The sequence below is a fragment of the Myxine glutinosa genome, chromosome 4, assembly GCF_964187855.1.
Source record: "Myxine glutinosa chromosome 4, kmMyxGlut1.1, whole genome shotgun sequence".
Classification (NCBI taxonomy): Eukaryota; Metazoa; Chordata; class Myxini; order Myxiniformes; family Myxinidae; genus Myxine; species Myxine glutinosa.
In genome coordinates this window covers 157091816-157118960 of record NC_136264.1, presented here as the reverse complement: position 1 = coordinate 157118960, position 27145 = coordinate 157091816, and the positions used below count along the sequence as shown (strand labels likewise).

Genomic DNA, 27145 nt, shown 5'->3' with positions numbered 1-27145 from the left:
CGGTAAGTAATTGTCCGATTAATATGAAACCTTGAAAAGGCACATCCTCGGGTCCCCAGCAATATACCTGGCAAGTTAAAAGTATATCGGACCCGTGGTTGTCGAGAAACAGCGGTCACAGACAAACAGACGTACAGACGTACAAACGTACAGACAGAGATTACTGGAATTATAGATAGATGAAAACTGCAAGCATATCAGATCTTCATTGCTGTCAGGTTAAGAATGCTCAGCAAAGAATGCTCAGCTCAAGGTTGTCCACATTGAATGAATAATCACACCGATTTGTCAAACGTAGAAAAACATCTAGACACATTGGTCTTGTTGGATGTAAAGAACAATTTCATAGACAACAACAAACAGCAATCGGAGATTGGAAACCCTCGCCAAGGTGTATTTTCAGTGATTTTTAAGGCTTTTATATTAAAACAAATATGGCGGCCGAACCACGTGACCGATGACATCATTATTTCTTTTCTAAACTAATTTATTCCTAGATTATGCTCAAGAAATTTCATCTTGATCGGATTAAGTTTTGTACTTGTCAAATTATGACGTCATAATAGAAGCACCTATGACATCATCATTATTTATGTCCATTTAAAACCAGAGTACGTCTATTGATCACATGCTTTTGAAACATGAGTACATCTATTAATTACATACCATTGAAACCTGACTGAGCACGTCTATTAAATACATACTATTGGAATATGAGTACAGTACGTCTATTAATTAAAATGCTATTGAAACATGATCACATGGGTCTTCTGGGTCTTTTGTGTCCTCTGGGTCTTTAACGGTCTTTTAGGTCTTCGGGTTATTTTGAGTCTTCAGTGTCTTTTAGGTCCTCTGGGTCTTTAAGGATATTTGGGTATTCGGGGTATTTTGGGTCTTCGGGATATTTTGGGTCTTTGGAGTTTTTAAGAGTATTTTGGGTCTATAGGGGTCTTGGTGGTCTTAAGGGTCATTGGGAAGTTAAAGGGTCGTCAAAGGTCTGAGGGGTCTCAGCAGTCTAAAAGGTCAAAAGGTATATTCCAACAGTATGTAATTAAGAGTTCATGGACTGTGTTTTTCGGAGTTATTTTAATTTGAAGAAGAAGAAGAGGTTTTGGTCACAAATATGGAAACAAACATAACCATATACGTTTGCTCTGTTATAATAAGATTACGACAGACGATGCGTGCACTACAGTGTTCAAGTATATAATTAAATTTAAATAAAATAAAGATTGTAAAATCATATAAATTAATTAATTTGGGAATTGACCACCATTTTCCTCAGAGTCTATTACACCATCCTAACACATTACATTAATTATTTTGATTTGTTGTTTTTGTCCTTTATGACGTCCTTAAAAAACAAGAAGTTTCCTGTTTGGAATGATTTTCAATTTTGTTTGACTGCCAGACAGACGCATGCGCAATCGGGACGAATTCAGAGCTAAAAGTGCGGTAAAACGAAAGACTCGTTCAAAATATAACATTCGATTCAAAGAAGCTGTTTCTTAATGATAAACTGATGATCATAAACTGAAAAGATGGGCAGATGGACAGACGGACGGACATGAACCATTTGCTTAACCCCGGTTTTCGCTTCACGTGCACAGGGGTAAAAACGAAAAAGACCGAGCACGTCTCACTCAGGGGACAGCATGGCAGAAGTGGTCACTGTTTACCAATGAACCTTCCCTGTGCACACATATTCGAGCTCGTCTCACTGGGCTAATTAACATTACATGCTATAAATCGAGATTAGTCTTGCAATGGACAATTTGTATCTGAATTTTTTGTGTTTGATTCAATGCCATTCCAAAAAAATAAGGGTATGAGAGGAGTTGTGAACATATTCATCATCATCATCATCATCATCATCATCATCATGTGCCATGCCCTAAGCAGAGCTGCTGGTTACTCAGCTACATTTGTGGTCGGGTCACAGCTCCGACTCAGGAAGTCAGGCCTGGATTTAGTAATTTGGCCAGGGTGCCAGCAATAACTCACATACTCTTCGCAAAGGACACTGTTGGACCATTAATGTCCACAAACTAACTAATGCTAGTCGATGGAACACCTAGTTTAACATCTATCAGGTAGATGGATGGCACACACACTGATGCAACTCCCTGCATGTGAAACTCCAATATGACAGTTTATAGGCAAATGCACACACACCTCTAGGCTATCCTGCCAGCCCTAGGTTGGTGTGTGAAAATAAAAAAACACAAGCATTACGCCTAGGTCCCCCGTCGGTGAAGTGATGTGAGTTGACAAAGTGGAAGACGCAAGGCGGCCATCTTGGATTTTGACGTGGCGACCCAATTTTCAATAGCGTTGTCCCTTATGTGTAGATACACCCACACACCAGATTAGAAGTTAGTAGTTCGTTTATTTTTCAGGATATTGCGCTCACAAGGTTCAGACATATATATGGTGGCGGCCATCTTGTATTTTGACGTGGCGACCCAATTTTCAATAGCTTTCTTCCTTATGCCTAGATACACCCACACACCAGATTAGAAGTTAGTAGTTCGTTTATCTTTCAAGATATTTCGCTCACAAGGTTCAGACATATATATGGTGGCGGCCATCTTGGATTTTGACGTGGCGACCCAATTTTCAATAGCGTTCTTCCTTGTGCCTAGATACACCCACACACCAGATTAGAAGTTGGTACTTCGCTTATTTTTCAAGGTATTCCGCTCACATGGTTCAGACATACATGGCGGCGGCCATCTTGGATTTTGATGCGGCGACCAAATTTTCAATAGCCTTCTTCCTTATGCGTAGATACGCCCACAAACCAGATTAGAAGTTAGTAGTTCGTTTATTTTCCAAGATATTTCGCTCACAAGGTTCAGACATATATGTGGTGGCGGCCATCTTGAATTTTGACGTGGCGACCCAATTTTCAATAGCTTTCTTCCTTATGCCTAGATACACCCACACACCAGATTAGAAGTTAGTAGTTCGTTTATCTTTCAAGATATTTCGCTCACAAGGTTCAGACATATATATGGTGGCGGCCATCTTTGGATTTTGACGTGGCGACCCAATTTTCAATAGCGTTCTTCCTTGTGCCTAGATACACCCACACACCAGATTAGAAGTTGGTACTTCGCTTATTTTTCAAGGTATTCCGCTCACAATGTTCAGACATACATGGCGGCGGCCATCTTGGATTTTGATGTGGCGACCAAATTTTCAATAGCCTTCTTCCTTATGCGTAGATACGCCCACAAACCAGATTAGAAGTTAGTAGTTCGTTTATTTTCCAAGATATTTCGCTCACAAGGTTCAGACATATATGTGGTGGCGGCCATCTTGAATTTTGACGTGGCGACCCAATTTTCAAGAGCGTTCTTCCATATGCTTAGATACACCCACACACCAGATTAGAAGTTGGTACTTCGCTTATTTTTCAAGATATTCCGCTCACAAGGTTCAGACATACATGGCGTCAGACATACATGGCGGCGGCCATCTTGGATTTTGACGTGGGTTGCACCCGCACACCAAATTAGAATTTGGTCCTTCTCTTACGCATGCACACACGTATGCACGCACGCATGCACGCATGTCCGCACGCACGCACGGACGGACGGACGCACACACGGACGGAGGGGAAAACCATAGTCCCCCTTTCGCGTGCGACGGGGGACAAAAACGATGCGACTCAAGATTCGCCTGTTGAAGAATCCGAGTTTTTGATGGCATTTTGTGATTGACACCAAATTTTCACCACAGGAGCGACTCCTCCTGTGTAATTTTAAAAATGATAATTATGACATCATAGGTCACGTTGTAGGGACGCCATCTTGGAAAAATCAAAAACGTTTACACCTCTATATCTCTGAAACGCTCCATGGAAAAAAAAAAATGAAAGGTGGCTCATTATAAAGTACTCCCCATGGAGAATGACATATGTTCATGATGTTGTATGTGCCTTTATTATGACGTCATAAATAGACAAGTAGAACGCTTGATCCGATCAGTATGAAATTCTTTGAGCGTGATGTCGGGATAAATTGGTCGAGGGAAGAAAAAGTTGATGACGTCATTGGTCACGTGGTTTGGCGGCCACAATTTTATGGTGTAGCTCATAGGGCAATGCTGTCTGGAATAACGTTTGTCTGTCCGGACGGGGTATGTATGTATGTCCCTCACAAACTTCCACCAATCAGAACGGAGGATTTGGTAACATGACATGGGGACAGCAGATCCTCCACTCAGCAGATCCAAGCCCAGCTACACCGTTATTAGACTATCGGTCTTGTTTATATACTTCATCGAAAGCTCAGAGCAGACATTTTACAGAGTGAAAGAAAGACAGGAGGATCTTCGGACAGTTGGGTTTAAGGATGCACACCAGGTTAAATTTACAAATAAAACTGATTCGTACTTACTTCCAGTAAAAAGGTATTGTTCCCATGGTGATCCGTTAAATACTATAAAGAGTGGACGAAATACCAACAACGACAACAACAAATGATTAATCATGGGAATAACAGGGTGCCTGCGACATAATTGTGGGCCTGATGTGGCCTGACGGGCCCTAACAACATGTTTTTGGGTGTTGCTTAAGCTGTGCAAACAAAGGTGGTTGATGGGAAGCGTTTGTAAACTGAATTAACAATGCCTTACAAATATGTGTACAATATCCAGATTTTATTTGAACTTTTATTCTGTTCAGCCAAGTCAAATATAGACTTTTGTCAAAGTGTTCATCATGAATGATGAGGTCACGGCATTTTTGTTGGCAGCACGACAAAGCCAACCATCGCGGGATTGTTGTCGTTTCCATCGCCAATTATTCCATTTGTTGTGAAATTGTTACCGCCACCACCGGTGAAGATCTGGATTCGGATCTGAATCCGAGAATTGTTTAAGTGATACTTCAACAATGAGAGATTTGGCAAACAACGATATATAGCACAAGATCCCAAAAGTTGTGGACAAATTTGGGCAAAAAAAACTTGCTGTACAGGTTTAGTGTAGGACAAGGACAAATCGATGAGATTTTGGTGAAGATATGGATCCAGATACAATAATTATGTGAGCGATTCGTCACTATTGAGAGATGGGGCCAAAAAACACGACATTTCAAAACATTGTGGATGGATTATGATAAAACTTGGTGGGTTAGTTGGTTAGGCAACAAGAACAAGCTGATTCGATTTTGGGTCAGGTCCGAATCCAGATCTGGCATATCAGTGGGATACAAAAGGTAAACTGTTCAGCCTGGCGGAAATATCTTTTTGGCCTTACCTCTCAATCGTGAAGTAACACTTACATAATTCTAGTATCCGGATCCGCACCTGTACCAAAATCTAATCGGCTTGTTTATTGTCACCTAACCAACTCATCCACTAAGTTTTGCAACAAAAAATCCACCATAATGCTTTGAAATATCGTACTACATAACATTTTGGCCCTATATTTCAATATTGAAGAATCGCTTATATAATTCTAGTAACAAGTCTTTCAACCCTGACAAATCTCACACTCTCACTATGTCGCTCTGAAAAGACCGACTGGAAAACTCTCCCATCTACTTTCTCAACAATCCTCTCCAAGAAGTTCTGTCACTCAAACTTTTGGGTCTCACTACCAGCCATGATCTCTCCTGGGAAAACCACATTTCCAAGTTGGCCTACAAATCCAGTCGCCGACTGGGCCTCCTCCGTCGTGCGAAGTCCTTCCTTGGCACACCTGAGCTCCTCACCACATACAAATCTTTCATCCGCAGCTTGATGGAATACTGCTCTCCCCTCTGGGCTGATGCTCCTAGCTCGGCTTTACGCTGTTGAAGGAAAAGGTTTCAGGATCATTGGAATCTCCCGCGATGAAGCCGATTCTGAGGGCCTTTCACTCACTCACCGCAGGCAGGTTGGTGGTCTTTCTGTCTTCTACAGACTCCTCTCCGGCCTAGCTCCCCTAGCTCTGTCTGTGCTCTGTCCCCCAAATATTCCTTCAGGATGCACAAGATCTGCCAGCAACCATCTTCTGGTGAAATTGCCAAAATCAAGACTCTCTGCTCACCTTCACTCTTTCATTCCCCTTTTCTCCCACCTCTGGAACAAACTCCCTCACTCTCTTCAATCCCACTCCTCCCTCCAGGTCTTTAAAACAGCTGTTCACCACCATCTCTTATCTTACCCCATCCAAAACCTTGAATCTTTTCTACCCCCGTTAATACATCCCAAATCCACCACTTTCAATCTCCGACTTCATTCCTGAAATTCCTAGTAGTGTCCGCTTATTTTATACCGTATACCTTCCGCAGCCTCTCCCTCGCACAGATCTCCCGATGTCCCTGTTCTCTACTGTTGTTGTACCTTTGTGCCTCCCTCTCTTTCCCCCTCTTGTCTCTCGCTCCCTTTATTATATGTTTTATGTGTCCGTTTATGTTTTTTGTGTTTAATGTGTTAGCTTTTACACGAGCCTCGACTTTGTATACAAAAAAAAAAAAATCCAAATCCATATCTTCACCAAAATCTAATCAATTTGGCCTTGTCACACACCCAAGCTGTCCAGAATATTTTGTCCAAACCCACCCATAACTTTGAGATATGCTCACAGGCAGACAGACAGACAAACAGGGGTGAAAAAAATGAAAGGTTGAGGCTAGTAACAAATTTCTGTAAAGCAGAACTTTAAAAGATGAACATTGGGCGTCACATCTGCCAGCATTAGTTGGTGGACGCTAAAAATCCCACGGTGTCCTTCGTGAAGAGTAGTTTTATTGCTCCAACCTACAGGGGTAACTGCCAAATTAAATAAGTGAATACCATCAACAGATTGTTCCCTGACTATTTGTACTACCTCGAGAAATTATTCTTTCAAGGAGTTCATGAAGTTTCATTGGGGAATTATAATTGGCTTTCAGAGCAGGCACCTCAATTGGGATGGTTTCAACCAACCTAGCCCTCCCCAAATCGACTGTGGGGGATTTCCACGTTAACTGGAAGACGTCAAGCACCCCTGAACACCAATCTTCCTGATCATAGAACATCATTTCAGCAGGACTGAAGGTACAGATTTTGGAATGAAACATGTGATGGTATGACAAAGGAGTTTGGAAATGATCGGTATGTCAGGAAAGCACGAACACGGACATTCCATGAATCACCACAGAGGAGTAGCTGCACAGAAGTCCTTAATAAGTGTAGTCAATGCACAGTTTTGTTCATATTTCACATCAGGTAATGTGACACACAGGTATCCTAGGGCTCAGTACTGACCATAAGATATTTAAGAGCTGGTGGATGCCACATGTAGAACTAGAACGGCACTCGGTAGAACACATACCTCCACCAGGCTGAACAGTTTATGTTTTGTATCCCACTGATAGACCGTGTTTGGACCTGAACCAAAATCGAATCGGTTTGTTCTTGACACCGAACCAACTCATCCACATAGTTTTGTCTCAACTCCTCCACAACCTTTTGAAATACCATGCCATACCAGTTTATCGTTTTTTGCCCTATAGCTCAATGGCGAAGAATCACTTAAAAATTATCGTATGTGGATAGGAATTGGTTCGTCCTTGTCACACACTCAACCAAACCAGTCCACTAAGTTTTGTCAGAATCCGTCCATAACTTTTTGAGATATCATGCTTATATATTTGAGATTGTGTGTTTGGCCCTATCTTTTAATGTTGAAGAATTACTTTAACATTTTAGTATCTGGATCCAGATCTTCACCAAAATCTAATAATTTTGTCCTCGTTACACAACCAATCTCTCCACCAAATTTCTTCCAAATTCGTCCACAAAGTTTTGAGATATCCTGTTCACAGACAAACAGACAGACAGAAAATCAAACAGACAGACGGAGAAACAGACAGACAGACAGACTGTGGGTGAAAACATAACCTCCGCCCACCTTCGTTGGCCGAGGTAATAATGAAAAATCTCACCTCCAACATTTCAAGGACTAGTTTCATCCGAATTGCATGCATCCGAATACCCATGACTCCATACATCCTGTTTCCAAATTCCAAAGCTCCAGGATATCAAAGCTCATGCAATGTCCTCATGTGCTCTTTAAGATTTAGTTGTAACATTATTAATTGGTATAATATCATCAAGAGGCTGAGACTCAACCACTACTGCTTTCTGGTTTGTTTGCAGCTCACTTGCCCAGTGTCCTCTGTCCCATTATTTGGTTTGTTGACATGCCAAATATTATTGTCCTGCTCTTCCATGAGAATCTCGACTCCTGCAAATATATATTTTTCAAATGATTGAGGTAAAGGTTCAGACTGATTATGATGCTATAAGAACCAATAACGTAAATCGCGGTACATCGAGATTTGTTATGTATCGTCAATAACATCTCGAGCAGGATGGTGTTGATGTAGCACAAGTGCTCTAAGTTCTCTATGCTGGATTTGATTATTATGGACCCATTAAGTTGGTTTGAGGAAGAGGAGGTGAGTTATCAGCTGTACCCTGGCCAAATTCCAAATTCCTGGACTGACGTTCTCACCAATCCATGCTCGGCATGGTGAGTATGCCAAACACCCCTCAACAAGAGTTGAAGGAGGCATTTGGCCTACGGTCGACTGAGCTACTCTAGTTTACAATCCAACACAAACATCATATGTTTACCGTAACTTTTTGTAGGATAATGAACATGGAAAATACTTGAATTGAATGACGGTAGAAACAATTAAAACATTTCAAACAATCACCATTTAGATACAAGTGGCCAGCAGCCTTCAACCTCAATTCCACGTTGCTAAAATAGAAGAAACAATTGCTTAGTGATTAAAGACGGTCAAGAAAATGTATCGTTTAACCTTAAACTTTGTTAAAGATAACTTAAAACCCATGAGAGCTTATTATCTTTTTACAGGCTCGTAATGGAGCTGCCACAAACACATCTCACACGCATGGACATACAGACGAATACACAATAACACAAAGGACTGTTAGACGAGACAAACACAGCCACTGAGCTTAGGGGAAGTGACGTCACTTCCCAGGGCACTCTGGGTATCAGCGACGTCACAACAATGGCGCCGCCTTTCTCACCGCACTCAGCGGGACATTTCCTCAGTTTGAAAAACCAACCTCCTGGAGTAGGGGCGGACGCTCTAACCATTACACCATCGAGTCTAGTCCATTAAAGTAATATTTCTATTTAACCCGTATACATGAACAACTCCATTGTTACCATTAAATTAATCACATCATTTCCACACCTCTCTATTAATTAACATACATATCCCATTTCATCGCTAAGCAGGGGATTCATCCAGGATACCAGGAAATAATTGCTTAGACTTTGAGAGATGCAATTTGATTTTTAACAGCCACAATTTTATGGAGGTGGGGCAGTCTGGTTTGCATCCCCGTCTGAAGCCAGCATCATGGCGAGAGCGTTAGGCAAATTTGGCAAAATATTTGAGGCCAAATAAAAGGCCTCAGACATACCCAAATGATGGTGTGAGTCGTCGTTTTTGACGAATCTCTTCCCTTCATTGGCATGCGCACTAAGTATTGTGTGTTGTGCGATGGCGTATAGTCCAATGCGGGACCTACAGCGTCTACCACAAGCATCACAGGTATAGACTGGTCCTTGCGGAGATGGACATTGGCAGGTTTTCCTTTCTTGCATCCACTGTCTCTCAAGAGCAAGTCTCCCCCATTCAAAGTGTTCTAGGGCTTTGCGGCAAATGTTACACCAAGCTGACCTGTTTGTGGCCTGATGTTCCCAGGTGCCAACTGGGATGGCATAAGACTCGAGTGTAAACTTGACGTCCTTATAGCACTTTTTTGTCCATATATGATATATTAATTGTAAATTTGGTACTGAAAAACCAAAATAGACTTTTGAACAAGATGTGTACGTGTGTACATGTCATTGGTTGTTATCTCAATATACAGGTTTCAGAAGGTGGAACAAAGCCCTCCCAGGAGTCGAAGTATCCACCTTCTTGTGTGTGTGTGTGTGTGTGTGTATCTTCGACCCATTGACTATGTATTGTTTGTTTAGCCTAATAAATTTTCCACACGTAATTTCTACAAGCGTTTCCTTCAACATCAACTCACTGATTAAAAAGCTGAAATATTTGTGAAAATTGTCTCCTCATCTGCATGGTAAAGTATCAGCTTCATAAACTTCAACAGCCTAACACTAACAATGCTGTTATCAGCACATTAACTAGCACTTTTTCAAAAGTGATTCAGCCAATATATATATACTAGCAGAAGTACCCGGCATTGCCGGGCGGGGGAGGGGAGGGGGAAGGGGAGGGGAGGGGAATGGGGGGGAGGGGAGGAGAGGGGGGGGAGGGGAGAAGAGGGGGGGGAGAGGAGAAGAGGGGAGAGGAGAAGAGGGGGGAGGGGGAGGGGGAGGGGGAGAGGGAGGGATGGGAGGGGGAAAGGGGTGGGAGGGGGGAGGGGGAAGGGGAGGGGGAGGGGGAGGGGGGAGGGGGGTGTTCAATGGTCTGGTGGCGGGAATGGAACATCACGTGATCGCTCTGAGCGAATCAACGCGCTGCTCTGCCACCGCTCAGATTCCGTGTATAATATTCCTCGCTGAAATGCGCTGAGGTAAATATGAATTAAAAATATGGATCTCGTCAAATATTTTTAGGTCGGCCATGTCTGTGCCAAATATCAAGTACGTGAGCCTCTCCGTTTAGGAGTCTATCGGTAACATTACACACACACAAACTGTGTTTTATATATTTTTTTTTTTTTTTTTTTTTTTTTTTTTACATTAATACACAGACTGCAGTCACCAAAATGTTTGGATGGAAGAGATAAGGGAGTAACAAGTTTGGAAAGCTAATATAAGAACAAAATGCAGATATGATGGCCCAGTGGTTCGTCCATTGGGTTGACATCCTTGTCGAGGTTGGGGGTTTAAATCCACTCAAGGAAAGCAATAGTAATTTGGGGAAAGAGTTGGAGCAGTATGGCTATTTTGATGCCATTATGCCATCATTATGACGTATGCAGCATACAATAGCCTATTCACATGAGAATGGCAGTTCAGTTCTGGTGTACCTGGCTGTCCTTGCTGGCAGGGTGCTGCAAAGATAAACACTTGAGCAGCATACTGTAGTTTTGAGCCCATAAGTTGCTTATGTTTTAATCAAGCAATGATAGCAGGAGTTGTAGCAGGTCAATTCGAGGGACACAAAATGATATGATAGCAGGTTAATTCCGGCCACAGTCTATCAAATAACTCAAAGCGATTCATTCCAAGCATCCTGCTGCTGATGATGCCCACACATCAAGTTGGTTTTCCTATCCCGAGTCTCTTCACACCATCGTATGATTTGGATTCTAAGCTTCTGGAACACAAGCTGTCCTCAGGAGAATTACCATATTTCTATGAAACCATCGATAAAAAAATTCAGCTGGCTCACTATTGACCTCTAGGGAGGGGATAATCTTGATACCCTGTCTGATCTGGCCCTTATTGACTGAATTATCGTCTTATTGTCTGGCCCCTATGGTCTTATGATTGACCCTCAATGTCCTCTGGTGAACTTGAAATAGGCTCCAAAATTCTACCTGTGAAAAGGCAGCACCACCCTAAACCTGCAACTAAATTTTACAGAATAATAAAACAAGGTTGTCATGGCTCCACAAAACTGATTTTGGAAAGCAGGTCAATGCCAGGTGGTGACTAGTAATAAAAGAAAAAAGCCTAATATAGGGCACTTGGACCATCGGCTCCAAACTGAATGACAACTTAATAAACTTACTGTCACCTGCTCTGCCTTGAGAGCCTCACTGCCACCGCTGCCGAAGCTCTCGTGGTAGTGGTGTCTCTCAAATGCACGCTCCAAGGCCTCGAGCTGTTGTTGAGCAAATGCATCAACTCGCAACTGCTTACGTGCTGGCTCTCCACCAGACAAAGTCTCAGTCATGCCCAGGACTCCCTCTGCACCTGCTGAAACACCAGAGGCCAATGTTATGCTATATATGTGCAAAATAAATAATTTGGGCATCATCTTGCAAGGACCAATCAAATGCTTACAACATCTTACCGCATGCAGTCTTGAGAAAAAGGACATGGAAAGGGTCTTTTCAACTTTTACTTTGTGTTTCCGAGGATAATTTTACTAGCTTTGTTCGTGAACTTTGAATAACAGGTGTGATGTCAACCGTACAAAGCCGATGGGTTAAACCGTTAAACGGAACAGTCCAGAGCCGAACCGTCTACCAAGTGTTCTCAAAGAAACTGACGATTTTAGAAATATCTTTGAGAAAATGATGCAATGAACAAACCGATCTTTTGGACAATGTTAGCTCTGTGGTTGCATCGCTAGGCACCGCCATCTTTGTTTGAACCTCGCTGTTACTCTGCCATCAGAGCGCAGCAAATTTGATTGGTTGAGACATAAAATTTGCCCAAGTACGACTAAACTGAAGGTTTTTGGAAGTGCAAACAAGACGATTTGTGCTCTACATTGTTGAAATATATAATATCAATTGAAATAAAATAAAAGTTTTAAAAGCTGTAAACAAGCAACAAAAACATTTACTCAGAAGTTTACCGCCGATGATGCACCCTCTTTTACACCACCTTATTTAAGGCTCAGGACGAAATTCCATACACTTTTCCAAATTCAGAGCCAAAGCACTGCTAAACTGCAGGTTTCTTTTTCCAATTCATGTTCCAATTTGTGTTCATAAAATTAAATAAAACTGAAATGAAGTTGTTTCTCGATCATAAACGGATATCTGTCGGACAGACAGACAGAGTGAACCAATTACTTCACATGGCCTTAGTGCTACATGTGTGGGGTAAAAACAGGTAAATTGATCTGCTCACAATGGATCATAGCAATTGCTCTTTTTTTGAGTTTATGTTGCATGAGCAAAAGGTGAGGATAACAACATGGCCAGCGAACAATGACAACACTACCTGTGCTTGCATCGTTCCTACAAATGTCCTAAGATTTTCCCATTTTTTTTTGTCAACATCTTTAAAAGCCAGCACTTTAAAGCTTTAGTCTTTTGGTTTAATCAGAAAGACAAAAATGCATTATGTGATAATCAAAGTCGAAATAAAATTCCCGCATCTCGAGTTCCAGTTACCCATTTCTTTCTAACCTGTATTATGATTATAAACAAAATTATGATTGAAATTATTTTGAACATTTCAGAAAATTCAAAAGATTTTCGCCATTCCCCAAATAAGTCATTTAAATAAAATGGTGAGTGAATGAATGAATGAATGATCGTTTTAAGGCCATTTTCCCCACTAGGGCAGGGGTTAGCCTTGCGGGCCCCATGACAACTTGCGGGCCCCATGACAACTTGCGGGCCCCATGACAACTTGCGGGCCCCATGACAACTTGCAGGCCCCATGACAATCATGGTTCCCTGTTTGAGGCAATGTTTTTTATGGCCGGATGCCCTTCCTGACGCCAACCCTTGGTCGCCTCTTACAATGCGCAGGGATACGGTGTACCTATTCTAAGCCAGGGTACACACCGTGATCATTCATCCCAGCAAGCTGGTACTCAATTTGCCAACCTCGGAAGGATGACAGGCTGAGTCAACCCCCCTGGTGTTAATTCAGCGATCAGACTGGGATTCAAACCCAGGATCCTAGAATCCCAAGCCAGCACCCTAACCGCTAAGCCAACACCAGGCTATTAAAAAATATATTTTGCGGCGCATAGAAAAACAAAAACAACAGCAACAAGAAGAGCAATCAGAGATTTGAAACCCTCGCCACGATGTATTTTCAGTGTTTTTTAAAGCTTTTGTGTTGAAACAAATATGGCGGTAGAACCACGTGACCGATGACGTCATCATTTTTTTTTTTTCTAAACTCATTTATTCCGAGATCATGCTCAAGAAATTTCATCTTGATCGGATGAAGTTTTGTAATTGTCGAATTATGACGTCATAATGGAGGCACCTATGACATCATAATTAACGTATGTTATTCCCCATGGGGAGTTCTTTACAATGAGCCATGTCTCAATTTTTTCTATTCAGTGCTTTCGGAGATATAGAGGTGCAAAGTTTTTCGGTTTTTCCAAGATAGCGGCCGAACCACGTGATCTATGACGTCATAATTATCATTAAAAATTCTGCAGATGTAATTGCACCTATGGTGAAAATTTCCTGTCAATTGGACCAACGGTTGCAGAGAAAATCATATTTATTCTGTGCAGACAAGCAAACAAACAGACAGATGAAAAATCGGTCAGAGACCGAGGACTTGCCGGAATGTACTTTTTTATCGGCCATTTTGGGCAAATATGGCGGCCTAACCACGTGACCGATGATGTCATCATTATTTGTTTTCTAAACTAATTTATTCCTTGATGATGCTCAAGAAATTGCATCTTGATCGGATGAAGTTTTGTACTTGTCGAATTATGACGTCATAATGGAGGCACCAATGACATCATCATGAACGTATTTTATTCCCCATGGAGAGTTCTTTACAATGAGCTATGTCTCAATTTTTTCAATTCAGCACTTTCGGAGATATAGAGGTGCAAAGGTTTTCGTTTTTTCTTTCAGACAGACAAACAGACATATAAACAGACAAACCAACCAATCAACATCCTTGCTGGAATCTTTTCTGGCAAGTAACAAACAGACAAACGGACTCAAATGCAATACGCTCTTCTTCGGCGAGGGTAATAATAACCCCCTCTGCACCACCCCATGATCACCTGACCACTGAGCACCCTCCAGCTTTACTAAATTGGTGCTGTTTTTACAATGGCCACTTCTCCATTTACTCTTCACGTTTTCGTTTACATAAACTCAATGATATCAAGCTGGATAACCGCCAGATTTGCAATTACTTGAATCACAACCCAAGTATTATCCTGTTCAGGTGTGTGAGTGAAACTTGCTTGATTCAGCATCGTTCAGTATGTCCTCTCAGAAAAAATGTCCTCTCACAAATTCATCAAAAAATCTGGTGTGTCGAGATCAACAGACAATTGCATCCACCCTGATGTACGGAAGCATCTATGAGATGATATGAATGAGTGAAACAACTTGATTTTTATTAATTGATACTCGTGCAAAAAAGGGGGAAAATGTTTTACTTTCAGCAAATATATTTTTATTAACCGGGATTTAAACCTTTAAAATTGTGTACCACTAGGAGATGGCGAGGTAATAAAAGATTCATGTTTTAACATATCTGACTGCAAGTGGGAAACTAGAAAAGCATACCGAAATACATTTTTGAGTAAATGGGTCTTTCAAAACCCATTTGTGGAAGAAAAGGAAAGAAAAAAAATAATAGAGAAGTGAAAATAAGGGCCATCGGAATATGACTCACAGTCACACTTCCCATGGGACTGTGTTTGAGGCAGCATTTTAAAGCTTCAGTCTTTTCTACACTCATGGTTTCATCAGCAAGACAATTTTGTTTTTTGTTGGACTGTCAGCTTATTAGTGTTCCCCTCTGAACGCCTGGTTCATGATGCAGGGAACCTAGATTCAAATCCCATACCATTGAACATGTTTGTCCTTTGTCTACTAAAATCCTTGTAATTTACTGAGACGGATATCTACTAATATCTTAGTTCTGCATGTGATGTATGTACAAGCTGCTCCATGAGCACCTTAGATGATTGTTGAAAAAAAACAAGGCCTTTAAAAAAAAAAAAATTTTTTTTATACAAGATCGAGGCTCGTGAAAGAGCTATCATTAATCACACAAAAAGTCAAACCGACACATAAAACACAAAATAAGGGGAGCGGTAGACAAGATGGGGAGAGAGGGGGAAGGACACAAACACAACATTTGAGAGCAGGGACATCGAGAGAAATGTGGGAGGGCGAGGGCTTGGAGGGAGGTGGGAGAGGTATAAAACATATGAACACTACAAGGACTTCCAAGAAGTTGGAATTTCAAAAAAGTCGATCTGGGATGAAATTAGCGGGGGTAGAAAAGATTAAGGTTTTGGATGGGGGAAGATAAGAGATGGTGGTGAACAGCTGTTTTAAAGACCTGGAGGGAGGGGTGGGATTGAAGGGAGTGGGGGAGTTTGTTCCAGAGGTGGGAGAAAAGGGTAATGAAAGAGTGAAGGTGAGCAGAGAGCCGAGATTTTGGCAGTTTAACCATTAGAGGGTTGCTGGCAGATCTTGTGCGACCTGTAGGAATATTTGGGGGACAGAGCACAGAGAGAGCTGGGGGGGCAAGGCCGGAGAGGAGTCGGTAGAAGACAGAAAGACCACCAACTTGCCTGCGGTGCGTGAAAGGCCCATGGAGTTAGCTTCATCGCAGGAGATTCCAATGATACAAAAGCCTTTTGGTTAGGCCTGGATAGTTTGACTCAAAATCGCATGAAAGCCACAACACATGAACCACCTTTGGAGGCCATTTTTCCCCGCAGAGCAGGGGTTGGCCTTTTTTGGGCACCTTGGTCCCCTTTTTGAAGCAATGTTTTACTGCCGGATGCCCTTCCTGCCGCCATCCCTGTTAGTCGCCTCTTGCGACACACAGGGAATTACCAGTGAACTTGTACTCAATTTGCCGACCTCGGAGGGATGACAGGCTGAGTCAACCCCCCTGGTGTTAATTCAGCGATCGACCGGGATTTGAACCCAGGATTCCAAGCCGGCACCCTAACCGCTAAGCCAACACCAGGCTGAAAGCCTCAACACATGGATATACAATATCTACATAACTTTATCAGATTCCACTGTACTCCAAAACAACAACAGTTTCAAACAGACTTAAAGATGCAGATACTCAGAGGCTCATACAACCATACCCATGCATATACCGACCTATATTCACTGCTAATACTCATAGGCCATCTCTGAATCTGAAAATGCTGCACATTATTTAGCTAATGTGAATTGTTTTTTGATTGATCATGAGCCCATCAGATTTATACGCGTGTCAGGACGGATTTGTAAAGAATGATGTTGGATCAGATCCCATCGGTATTCCGATCGTCGTTGCATCATGCGGCCTATCGAGAGCGTCGGTGCTCCCAAAGCAATTTCTTGGCTCGGGTTACAATCCTGGATGGCACACCACTCTGACGCAGGATACTCAACTGTGTGTGCAGGAATTTTCAAATTTGGCCTACTCTTCATGATCTTTAACGTCCACCAAATAACGCGGGCAGACAGGACACCCAGTTTAACGTCCATCCGAGGGACGACGCACACGTTAATTAATCACCCTGCATGTGGAACATCAGGATGACAGGTAATATCAGGGTAAATTCGAACCCAAGCTACAGGGTGAGTCATAAGTCCCAGGACGCGGTTGTAGCTGCTTATACAAGATTTGTTTATACCATGTATTTATACTGTTTTCTTCTTTTTCAGATAATACAAATAATACATTAAACCAAGATGGCAGGCACCAGTCCATTTATAGTGGAGCACAGGCTGGTAACAGTGGTGTGGTACCCCGAGAGGACAAACACAAACAAGATGATGAAACAGGTGTAAGAAGACTTTGAGGAGCATTTTGGAAAGCCAGCACCGTCAAACTTAAATCATCATTTCCAAAAAAAATAAGAAAATCAGGAAAACAAAAAAAGGCATTTCAAACTGGAAGTGTACTCAACAGCAAGCGCAGTGGCCGACCAAAAATTTGTGATTTGGGAATTCAAAATATTAAAACGTCCGTTTTCCGATCTCTGAAAAAATCATTACAGAAACGTTCTGCAGAGTTGGGTGTTTCGTATTCGTCGTTACGTCACACAGTGAAAGAAGACCTTCACATGAAACCATATAAACAACTGTCATTTGTGAATTGTCAGATGCAGATCATGAAAACAGGTTGACATATTCTGTGACCACACTTATTTGGCTACCACGTAGTCCTGACCTGACCACTTGTGGGGGTACGTCAAAGCTAAGGTCACAGAACGTCACATGGCATCTGTTGATTAACTGAAACAACACAGCCAGGAAACATTTGGCACCATAACACATGGTATTTTGTGTCGGTTTTCACACTGCACATGGAGAAATTTTTTATTATGTGCCATAACAGCAGTGGACGTCATACGGATACACTTGATGTCTAAGGAGGTATTGTAATTTGTTGTATTACAGTAATATATTATTTTTACCCTGCGCTCGCGAAGCGAAAAGCAGGTTGAGGCATTCGTTTGCATACGTGCGTGCGTACGTGTGGCATACGTGTCCGCATTTTAAATTTTCTCAGCAACTGTTGATCCGATTGACACAAAATTTTACCAGAGGAGTGCGTCCGCCTGTATAAATTTTTTATTCATAATTATGACGTCATAGGTCACGTGGTACGGACGCCATCTTGGAAAAACGTTACACCTCTATATCTCCCAAACCGCTCAATGGAAAAAATTGAAACATGGCTCATTGTCAAGTACTCCCCATGGGGAATAAGATATGTTGATGATGATGTAATCAGTGCCTTCATTATGGTGTCATAATTCGACAAGTACAACACTTGATCTGATCAGTATGAAAAAAAAATCCTCCGCAACAGTTATTCCGATGGACACGAAATTTTCCGAATATGAGCGGCTCCTCCTGTAGAATATTTTAATGATAACTATGACGTCATAGGTCTCGTGGTACAGGCGCCATCTTGGAAAAGTTTCACACATCTATATCTCTGAAACCACTCAATGGAAAAAATTGAGACCTGGCTCATTGTAAATAACTCCATATGGGGAATAGGTGTTGTTAATGATGACGTCATTGGTGCCGTAATTATGACGTCATAATTCGACAGGGACAACGCTTAGTCTGATCAGTTGGACCTTTATTGAGCGTGATCTATGCAACAAATATATTAGATAATATAAATGTATGATGTCATCGCTCACGTTGTCTGGCAGCAATATTAGATCAACAACAAAAAAAACGTTCAAAAACAAAAGAGTTGGCTCACACCAAGTTGACTGCGCAGGGTAAGTATTCTATGAATACCATCTAGTTACTCCTGCTATTAAGTATTACTGTTTTTACTGTAATCTTTTTTCTTACTCCTGGGGCTTATGCCTCACCCTGTAGAATGTAGATGGTATAAACAAATATTGTGTAAGCAGCTAAAACCGTGTCCTATGACTTACGACTCACTCTGTAGACAGTACAGAGACGAGTGTGGTATTCTTTATTTTGCTATACTCAAAGTTATCATTAATCACAAGCGTTGTGCTTTCATTTGCTAATTGTTCTTCGTAAAATCTGCATGCTGTAGTTTTTTTTTGCCAAATATGCTGATTTGGTATCGACTGATTTTGGTCCATTCCATGTTAAGTGGTCCAAGAAGGTCAAACATTAAATAAAGCAAAGCATGTAATTTTGACATTATGTTCTATTCATAGCATATCAAGTTATACACTTTCAACAGAAGTAGCATCATAAGTCATCGATAAAATGAGAGATTGGGGTTTGAAAAATACCTTTGATATTTCTGTTGGAAAGTTGTGAAAATAAAAGTTCTAAAAAAAAAATCCACTTTGACATTATGGGTTGTTATGTGTAGATCAGTGATTTAAAAAAAATATTAATTTAATCCATTTCAAATTCAGGCTGTAAAACAACAAAATGTGAAAAAATTCAAGGGGTGTGAATACTTTCTGAAGGCACTGTACTTGCACAACTGACAACTACCCAGTCTTTAATGCCATAGCAATTTTCTGTCGAGTAATGATCAATATTTATTGACTCTGCATCATCATCAGTCTCATGAAGTGACAGTACCTTTGCAGCATTACATGGAGTGCTTATGCTAATGATGATGATTGCTGATGCCATGGGTATTGACGATGTCTTGCCATGGCTGTTTTTTTTTTCCAACAAGATTTGTTATTTCCAGTTCAGGAATGTGGATGACTGTTACTGAAGGCATGGCTTGACCTGCTACTCTTGCAAAGTCCTCTGACGACTGCACAATCGTGCCATGGCTCATAACTCTGTCTCACAAGTGATTTGATTGAGCACTCAATGCCATCAACAATGTCCTTTCAATGTGATGTGGCAAAGTACTTTCAATTTGCTAACATGTTCAGCGTTTCACTAACATTCGTCAGAATGAATTTTAATTGAAAAAATGAAAAGTTTTTATTGTTTTATGAACAGTTTTTATTGTTTTGTTCATTTTTTATTGAAAAAATGAAAAGTTTCAAAATTAATTAATTTTTAATTTGAATTCACCATGAATTTGGATCAACTTTTCACACTCAAAGACATTTGCTTGAATTATCTGGATTCTGACATGCTCTTGGACTGTCTGCAAATCATTCCTCACCTTTTCTTCCAGCCTAGCTATGCATTCATTTTTCAATACAATTTTCCAACAGCCACCATTACCTTCTCCCACTCTTCCCAATCCACTTATTTCTCTCCCCTACACATCAAAACTCACCAATCTACCACTCATACAGCTCTCACACCTTCCCCTACAGGCCTACAGCAATCACCATTCAAGTCATTTGTGTCACATGAGACATCCACCCAAAAGTTGTTGGTGTGCACGCATTTCAATGCTTTCAATTTTAGAGACAAATCCTTATGGATTTTGCACTTGCATTGGTTGGTTGGTTGGATTGGTTAATCCCTGGTGTTGGGCTAGCGGCTAGGGTGCCAGCTTAGGATCCTAGGATCCTGGGTTCGAATCCCAGTCGATCGCTGAATTAACGCCAGGGGGGTTGACTCAACCTGTCATCCTTCCGAGGTCGGCTAATTGAGTACCAGTTCACTGGTAATTCCCTGCTTGTCGTAAAAGGCGACAAAAAGGGTTGGCGGCAGGAAGGGCATCCGGCCGTAAAACATTGCTTCAAAAAGGGGACCGAAAAACAACAACCACGGTCCCCGAAAAAGGCCAACCCCCGCTTGCGGGGAAAAAATGGCCTCTAAAGGTGGCTTTTTATTTTTATTTTTTGGTTGGAAGCCTGTTGCTTCATACGCCAAAAAATTTTTGAGACAGGGATCACAACATTTTCTAAATCCAATTGATATGTCAGGATTACGAGCTTGACATTTCAAACGCTTCTTTCAGGTAAACAGTGAGGTAGTACATTCTTTCTCCAATTTTCTGTCCATTTTCCACAAAGCCAGGTCGTCATTCATTCCCAGGTTGGTATACAACAATGTCAACTCTCATGAAGTACTCCCTGACTGCATTCTCTATCTCTTCATCGAGTCCAGTTTGTGTGCTTGTCATGGCCTGCACAGCCTTGTCCACTTAGCAAGTCCTCTGATGACAAACAGTTTCTTTCCAGGAGATTGTGTAAGATTTTTCTGCAGCTTTCTCAATGCTTTCCCAAATGATTGGGGACTCTTGAAACTCATTTTGGCTGGGACACTCTCAGTTGTACTTGAACAAATATTTTTAAGCGTGCACAAATGAACCCCGTCTCTGACTTTTCTCCCGTAATCTTCAAGTTCTTCATAAACCATATTTGACACTTTGCACTTCCTCATCTTTTCAATTATCCTGCTTTCTTTCTTAAAATTTGGCCTCTCGTACTCTCGTTTTTCTCTCCTTCATTTCATCTGTGCAGCAGAGGTTTAACCACCTGCATAATCAAAAATATATATTTAACAGCTTTTAACCATTTATTCTACATACATAAACCACAACGGCACTCGATAGAGCGCATACCTCTGCCAGGCTGAACAGTTTATGGTTTCTATCCCACCGGCAGACCGAATCTGGATTCAGACCTGAACCAAAATCGAATCGGCTTGTTCTTGTCACCTAACCAACTCGTCCACCAAATTTAGTCATAACTCGTCCACAATTTTTTAAAATATTGTTACATTTGTGGGGGTAGGGGATGAAATACCCGAGTACAGATAGGATTGTGTAGTATTAGCATAGACCGTGTGCGAGTAGGAAGCCCATCTCGATGTATTTAAGTAGAAAAACTGTGAGCTTAAGGTTGTTTATGTGTTCTTCACACAGGGGGTGAAGACGTGCTAATTAGCTCTAGGGTTTAAGATTAATCTCCACAGTATGTGATTGCCTCCTGTGATTTCCCCTATGTTCTTACAAGTATAACAAGCCGGCCATAAAAACCCACATCTTTACAATCACAACAACAACAATAACAACGAGCACTCCATTAAACCACAACTACCAGCATAAATGCCGAAAGAAACACGAACATCCCCGATCGGGCTGAACCCCGCCCCACCACAGGATTCGAACATTACAATCGACAAATAAACCCCGCCTCGAAGGAATCGTAATCGGCAACTAAGCTCCGCCCAGTAGAGGCGGAGAATCGGTGGGTGGTCAAGAGTGTTGTGAGGCCCCGTCCCCGAAGTGCATGATTGGTCAGGATGACATCATCGAGAGACTTCGAGAACGGAGGAAGAAGAATCAGTCTCTCTCTCTCTCTCGTGCTGGCTTTGGATCGGGTGGTCGCTCTTTGTCCTTTGTCCCTGGCTTGGCTGTTCCTGGCTCATGTGTGAGCATGGGGAAAACTTTGCGGCGCTTGTGTGGACTGTTGCAATCGTGAGGAGGAGGTGTTAGTGGCGGTTTGTGGGACCATGTTGTGCTGGCTGGCCCGGGATCGAGTGGGAGACATTGGCTGCCTGCTGCACGGCTCGGTGTGCTGGTGCGATTGACCGGTGCCATTGTTTGTGTGCTTCGACGTGCGGTCCTCTCGTCGACCGACCACACCAAAGTGCTCGTCGAGACCAGAGCTGAGTGCCGGGAAAAAGGGGGGTTTTCTATTATTTTCTTTAATCTTTCCCCTTCTATTTTCGTGTCTGAGTGGAGACGTCTCAAGTTAGGATATTAGTTTTTCCCTCACCGTTCATTTTTGGTTCTTTGATTTATTTCATTAAATCCATTATTGTACATTTAATTTGTTGTGTCGTGTTTCTGTGTTCGTGGGTTTCGGATATAATCCCCGTGAGTTTACTTGCAGGTAAACATTTTGGTCCCATCCTGCGCGCGCCAAAAAGTACCGCCAATTTTCGGCTTGATCGCCTCGGAGTAAAGACCGACCAGTTATCCATCCAAGGCTGGTCTTCATCGGCCGCGGACTTGACAATATGTTATATAATCGCTTTTCTCCTGATCTCTCAATGGTGAAGAATCATTTCAAAAATTAAATAATTCTCATATCCGAATCCATATTCAGATCTTCACCAACATCGAATCGATTTGGTCTTGTCACATACCCAACCTGTCCACCAAGATTCATCCAAATCCGTCCATAACTTTTTGAGATATCCTGCTAAATTTCATTTTTGGCCCTATCTCCCAATAGTGAAGAATCACTTTTAAAAATTCTACTAGCCAGATCCAGATCCGAATCTTCACCAAAATCTAATAATTTCGTAAAATTACTGGGGAAAGCTTGTTTTGATAATTGCTTAACATGGCATAGTACTGAGTTTACCACTCCCTTGCAACTTCGTATTCTATTTCTAATGTTGAATTACAAGGAAACAGATATGTACACAGAGGGTGATACAAAGTAACTGACATGGTAAGACAGAAAAAAAGGAAAACTGTGCTTCCCTGTTAACTGAATTCCATGAAGGGTCGCAAGTTGATGCTTTCGACTGGAGAGAATTGTCGGAGCAGCTTGAAGCCTCCACTTTCCTGAGCGCTTCGCTGTAAAATCGGCAACTCTTTACGCAGCTCTGGTGTGCGTATTAAATGATGAGGGCCTATTTTCAATTCTGCTTGCAGCCAAAGTAGCATTCAGATGGCCGAGTGTATCTCTTATTTATAAGATCAAAAGCATGCAAAATGTAGTTTTACAAAAGAAATCTGTTGAATATTTTATACTTGAAGTAGGGGCTTACGTGGACCCTGCAGCACACAGAGAGATTTTTGTAATCGTCAAATGTCTGTCCACGTGCACCAATTGTTTGGACGTTGCTCTTCTCGGCCCAGATGCAACATATGTGAAAGAGATATATCACATACATTGATCGTAGTCATTTGGAGTCTGCAAAGCAGCACTTTACCGGCAGGGGCCAAACAGGAGAGGGGACAATATTTAATAAGCACTTGAAAAGAAAAGGCTGCAGAGTCATTATTCTATAAGGTACAAAGTATTTTGGGGGAGGGCTGCAGAATGCCTTTTCTTTACTGCACAATGAAATAATAAGTAAGAGACCCACATATGCCCGAGACTAACACACAAAACAAAAAGATGAATCACAAATCTAGTGTGCATGAATTATCTCACACTACAAATAAATTAACCTACTACTGAACTTTAAATATTGCAGATAATGTTCTTCAATGATATTATTACATTTATGGGGGGTAGGTAAAAGGATCCCATAGGAAAGGTAGGATTGTATCATTTATAGCATGGACCGTGGATGCGTAGGAGAAATCTCGATGTACTTAAGTCGGGAAACTGTAGCTTAAGATTGTTTATGTGTCTTCGCACTCGGGGTGAAGCAGTGCTAATTAGTGTAGGCCGTAGGGGTTAAGGCTAATTTTCCCCAGTATGTGAATTCCCCTCTGTAATTTTCCCTTTACGTTTTTCTGACAAGGCCGGCCAGGAAAACCTCCTTTCAACAACAACAACCGCCGACAGAACCCAAGCAGAGCCGATCGGACTAAGCCCCACCCAAAGGACCTAATAAGGAAAACGGCCAAACCCCTAGAGTGGTGTGATGGGGAGGTGGAGAAAGAGCCGGCAGGCCACGCCCCTGAAAGTCATGATTGGCCGAGAGTAGCATGGGGTGAGTTGGAAAGAGCTTCGCCATTGGTGGGTCGGAGGTCATCGAGAAGCTTTGAGAGAAGTTGAAGAGGAAGAGCACTTCTCTCTTGGTCCTGGTGAAGAAGCTTGGCCATTTTGGTGTGCTGTTGAAGAGAGCGCTTTTCTGCGATGATCGTTAAGGAGCTTTGATTATAGAATGACGATTAAGGGAGCTGGAGGCCATGCTGTCCCTCTCGAACAGTGGTGAACACTGAGAGGGCCGCCTTGGCTGTTCATTTTGCAGCTCGGTGCGCTCGCATCGTCGGCCGGCACCATATTGGGCGCTCAGGCACGGGAAGCGTTGGACATGACCACCACTGCCGATCTCACCAAACAATCTCATTGGACAAGCTAAGTGCCGGCTAAAGGGATTTTATTTTTATTTTATCATTCCTCTGTCGTGTGTTGTGAATCTGGGTGGAGGATCCTCACGTTAGGAAATTAATTTGCTTCAGTTTTTATTTCGATATTTTCATTCCTTTGTTTATTTACATTAAAATCATTTTTGTTGAATTTTCGTTGTCTTGTTTGCATGGTGTTGGATTCGGGAATAAACCCATGTGTTTCGTCAGGTAAACGTCTCGCAGCCTCCATCTCATGCACATCATAACCGCCAAGAATTCAGGAGTTTGCCTCTGGAGTAAAAACGTTCGGCCATTCATCACCCAAGTGGTCTTAATCGCTGGTGACGCGACAATATATAAAGGCAATTTCGAGGAAGAAAGCTACGGCAATCATAACAACAACAAGGTCTCCTATTACTCTCACTTGCAGTTTGTCAGAAAGCACCTGACACGTCATCTTGAGGTAGAAAATTATACTCCAATCTTCTCTTCTGATTCTACTCCATCATTCTCTTCTGATTCTACTAAATCATTCTCTTCTGATTCTACTCAATCATTCTCTGCTGATGATACTCCATCATTCTCTTCTGATTATACTCCATCATTCTCTTCTGATTATATTCCATCATTCTCTGCTGATTATACTCCATCATTATTTGCTGATTATACTCCATCATTCTTTGCTGATTATACTCCATCATTCTTTGCTGATTATGTGCTGGGGGTACCCAGGGTCAATACATGGGCACAAAACAATCCCCACAAGGGTGGGGAGACGACTTATGATTTTCACCTGTGCAAGTGGCACAGTGTAAATGGTTTACTGACCCTTGCAGGAGAGAGGGTGGATTGCTCAAAATATATTGGCTCCACCTCCCTGACCATACAACCCACATTAATTGCAACACACACACTCTCAAGCCCTTTCACATCCATCACATGCCTCCCAACTACAGGTGCTTCAGGTGAGAGAAAAATGGTTATCGCAAAGCTGCAAATGTGGGTCTTGGAGGGGGGTGTGCTGAGAACCTACGTGAAACCCACAAAACTTCATCCTCCATTGCGCCTCCCAGTTGTGACACCGAAGTGGTGCAGCTGTAGCCAGTGTGAGGAAATGGGAATCACAATGAGATAACAACTGTGAGTCTTTACGAGGAAGGGTGCGGTCGGAACCTTCCTGAAACCAGACAAAACATCATCCCACTTGTGCCTCCCAGTTGTGATGCCGAAGTGGAACAGCTGGATCAATGGGATGCATCTATCATGAAGGTACCCGTCAATTGCAAGATTAAGGGAGGGTGGTGTTAGATACAAGAGAGATGAACAAAGCAGTTCAGAGTCTTCTCTCTGATTTCCAAGTATGTCGCTCTACCAATGGAGTCTGCCAGCGAGTCTGTTCGTCTTGAGTCTGGCAATTCACTTTGCCTGTGCAGTTCGCTTCATCCTTCATTACATTACTTGACATATTACACATCCTGACTCACTGCAATCTCTTCTTTCTCTCTTTCTCCAATCTGTCCGTGGCTTTACTGATGTGTACATGGCCTGGTGCACCATTTTCAGCACCAAAGAAAGTCACACTCCCACAAGTGACGGCCAGCTCTCTCACCCACGGAAAGAGTTATCCCAAAGCCACACAGGTCATCACATAGGTCGGACAAGCACCAGAAGAGGGAATGAGGGACTGACTGTGAGGAGAGACTAATTCAAGTGCCGATTAGTGGGCCAGTTGCCTCAAATTAGGTCACTGGAGGTGCATGACAAATCCTCATTCTTTCTCTCATCACACACTACACTCTCTACCAAATCTAACTGTGTTTTTCTTCAGATGTCTGGATCTATGTATTGTAAAGGTGTCAAGTCGTTGGTATAAGTTGTCCAGGGTGGTGATGTTGGTGTAGTGGTAATGGGAAATGTATATGTACTTGAGAATACCCTTTAATTGCTTGCGGTGCCTTGCTTTAATTTTTCCCACATATTTTTAATCTTTTTTTTCCCCCTGCAATCTTTGCATATCGGACCAAATTTGAGTTTTTCTGCTATCTCTGCATTTTAATATTTCTGCCATTTCTCACTTTGATTTCTCCCTTGTCATTACTCTCAACATTTCCTGCTCTTTCGCTTCATTGCCTGTGTT

General features: G+C 42.0%; 1 protein-coding gene across 2 annotated transcripts in view; it reads right to left on the bottom strand.

Annotated features, from left to right (window-relative positions):
• The window catches only part of LOC137425443 (paired box protein Pax-5-like), a 154333-nt gene that overhangs the window by 82849 nt on the left and 44339 nt on the right, over nt 1-27145 (bottom strand). Inside the window, exon 6 of one of the 2 annotated variants that reach the window (XM_068113885.2) lies at nt 11735-11922. In XM_068113885.2, the coding sequence (XP_067969986.1) occupies nt 11735-11922 (188 nt within the window). The remainder of the gene's footprint in view (nt 1-11734; nt 11923-27145) is intronic. The other variant, XM_078776654.1, reaches the window with a different exon arrangement.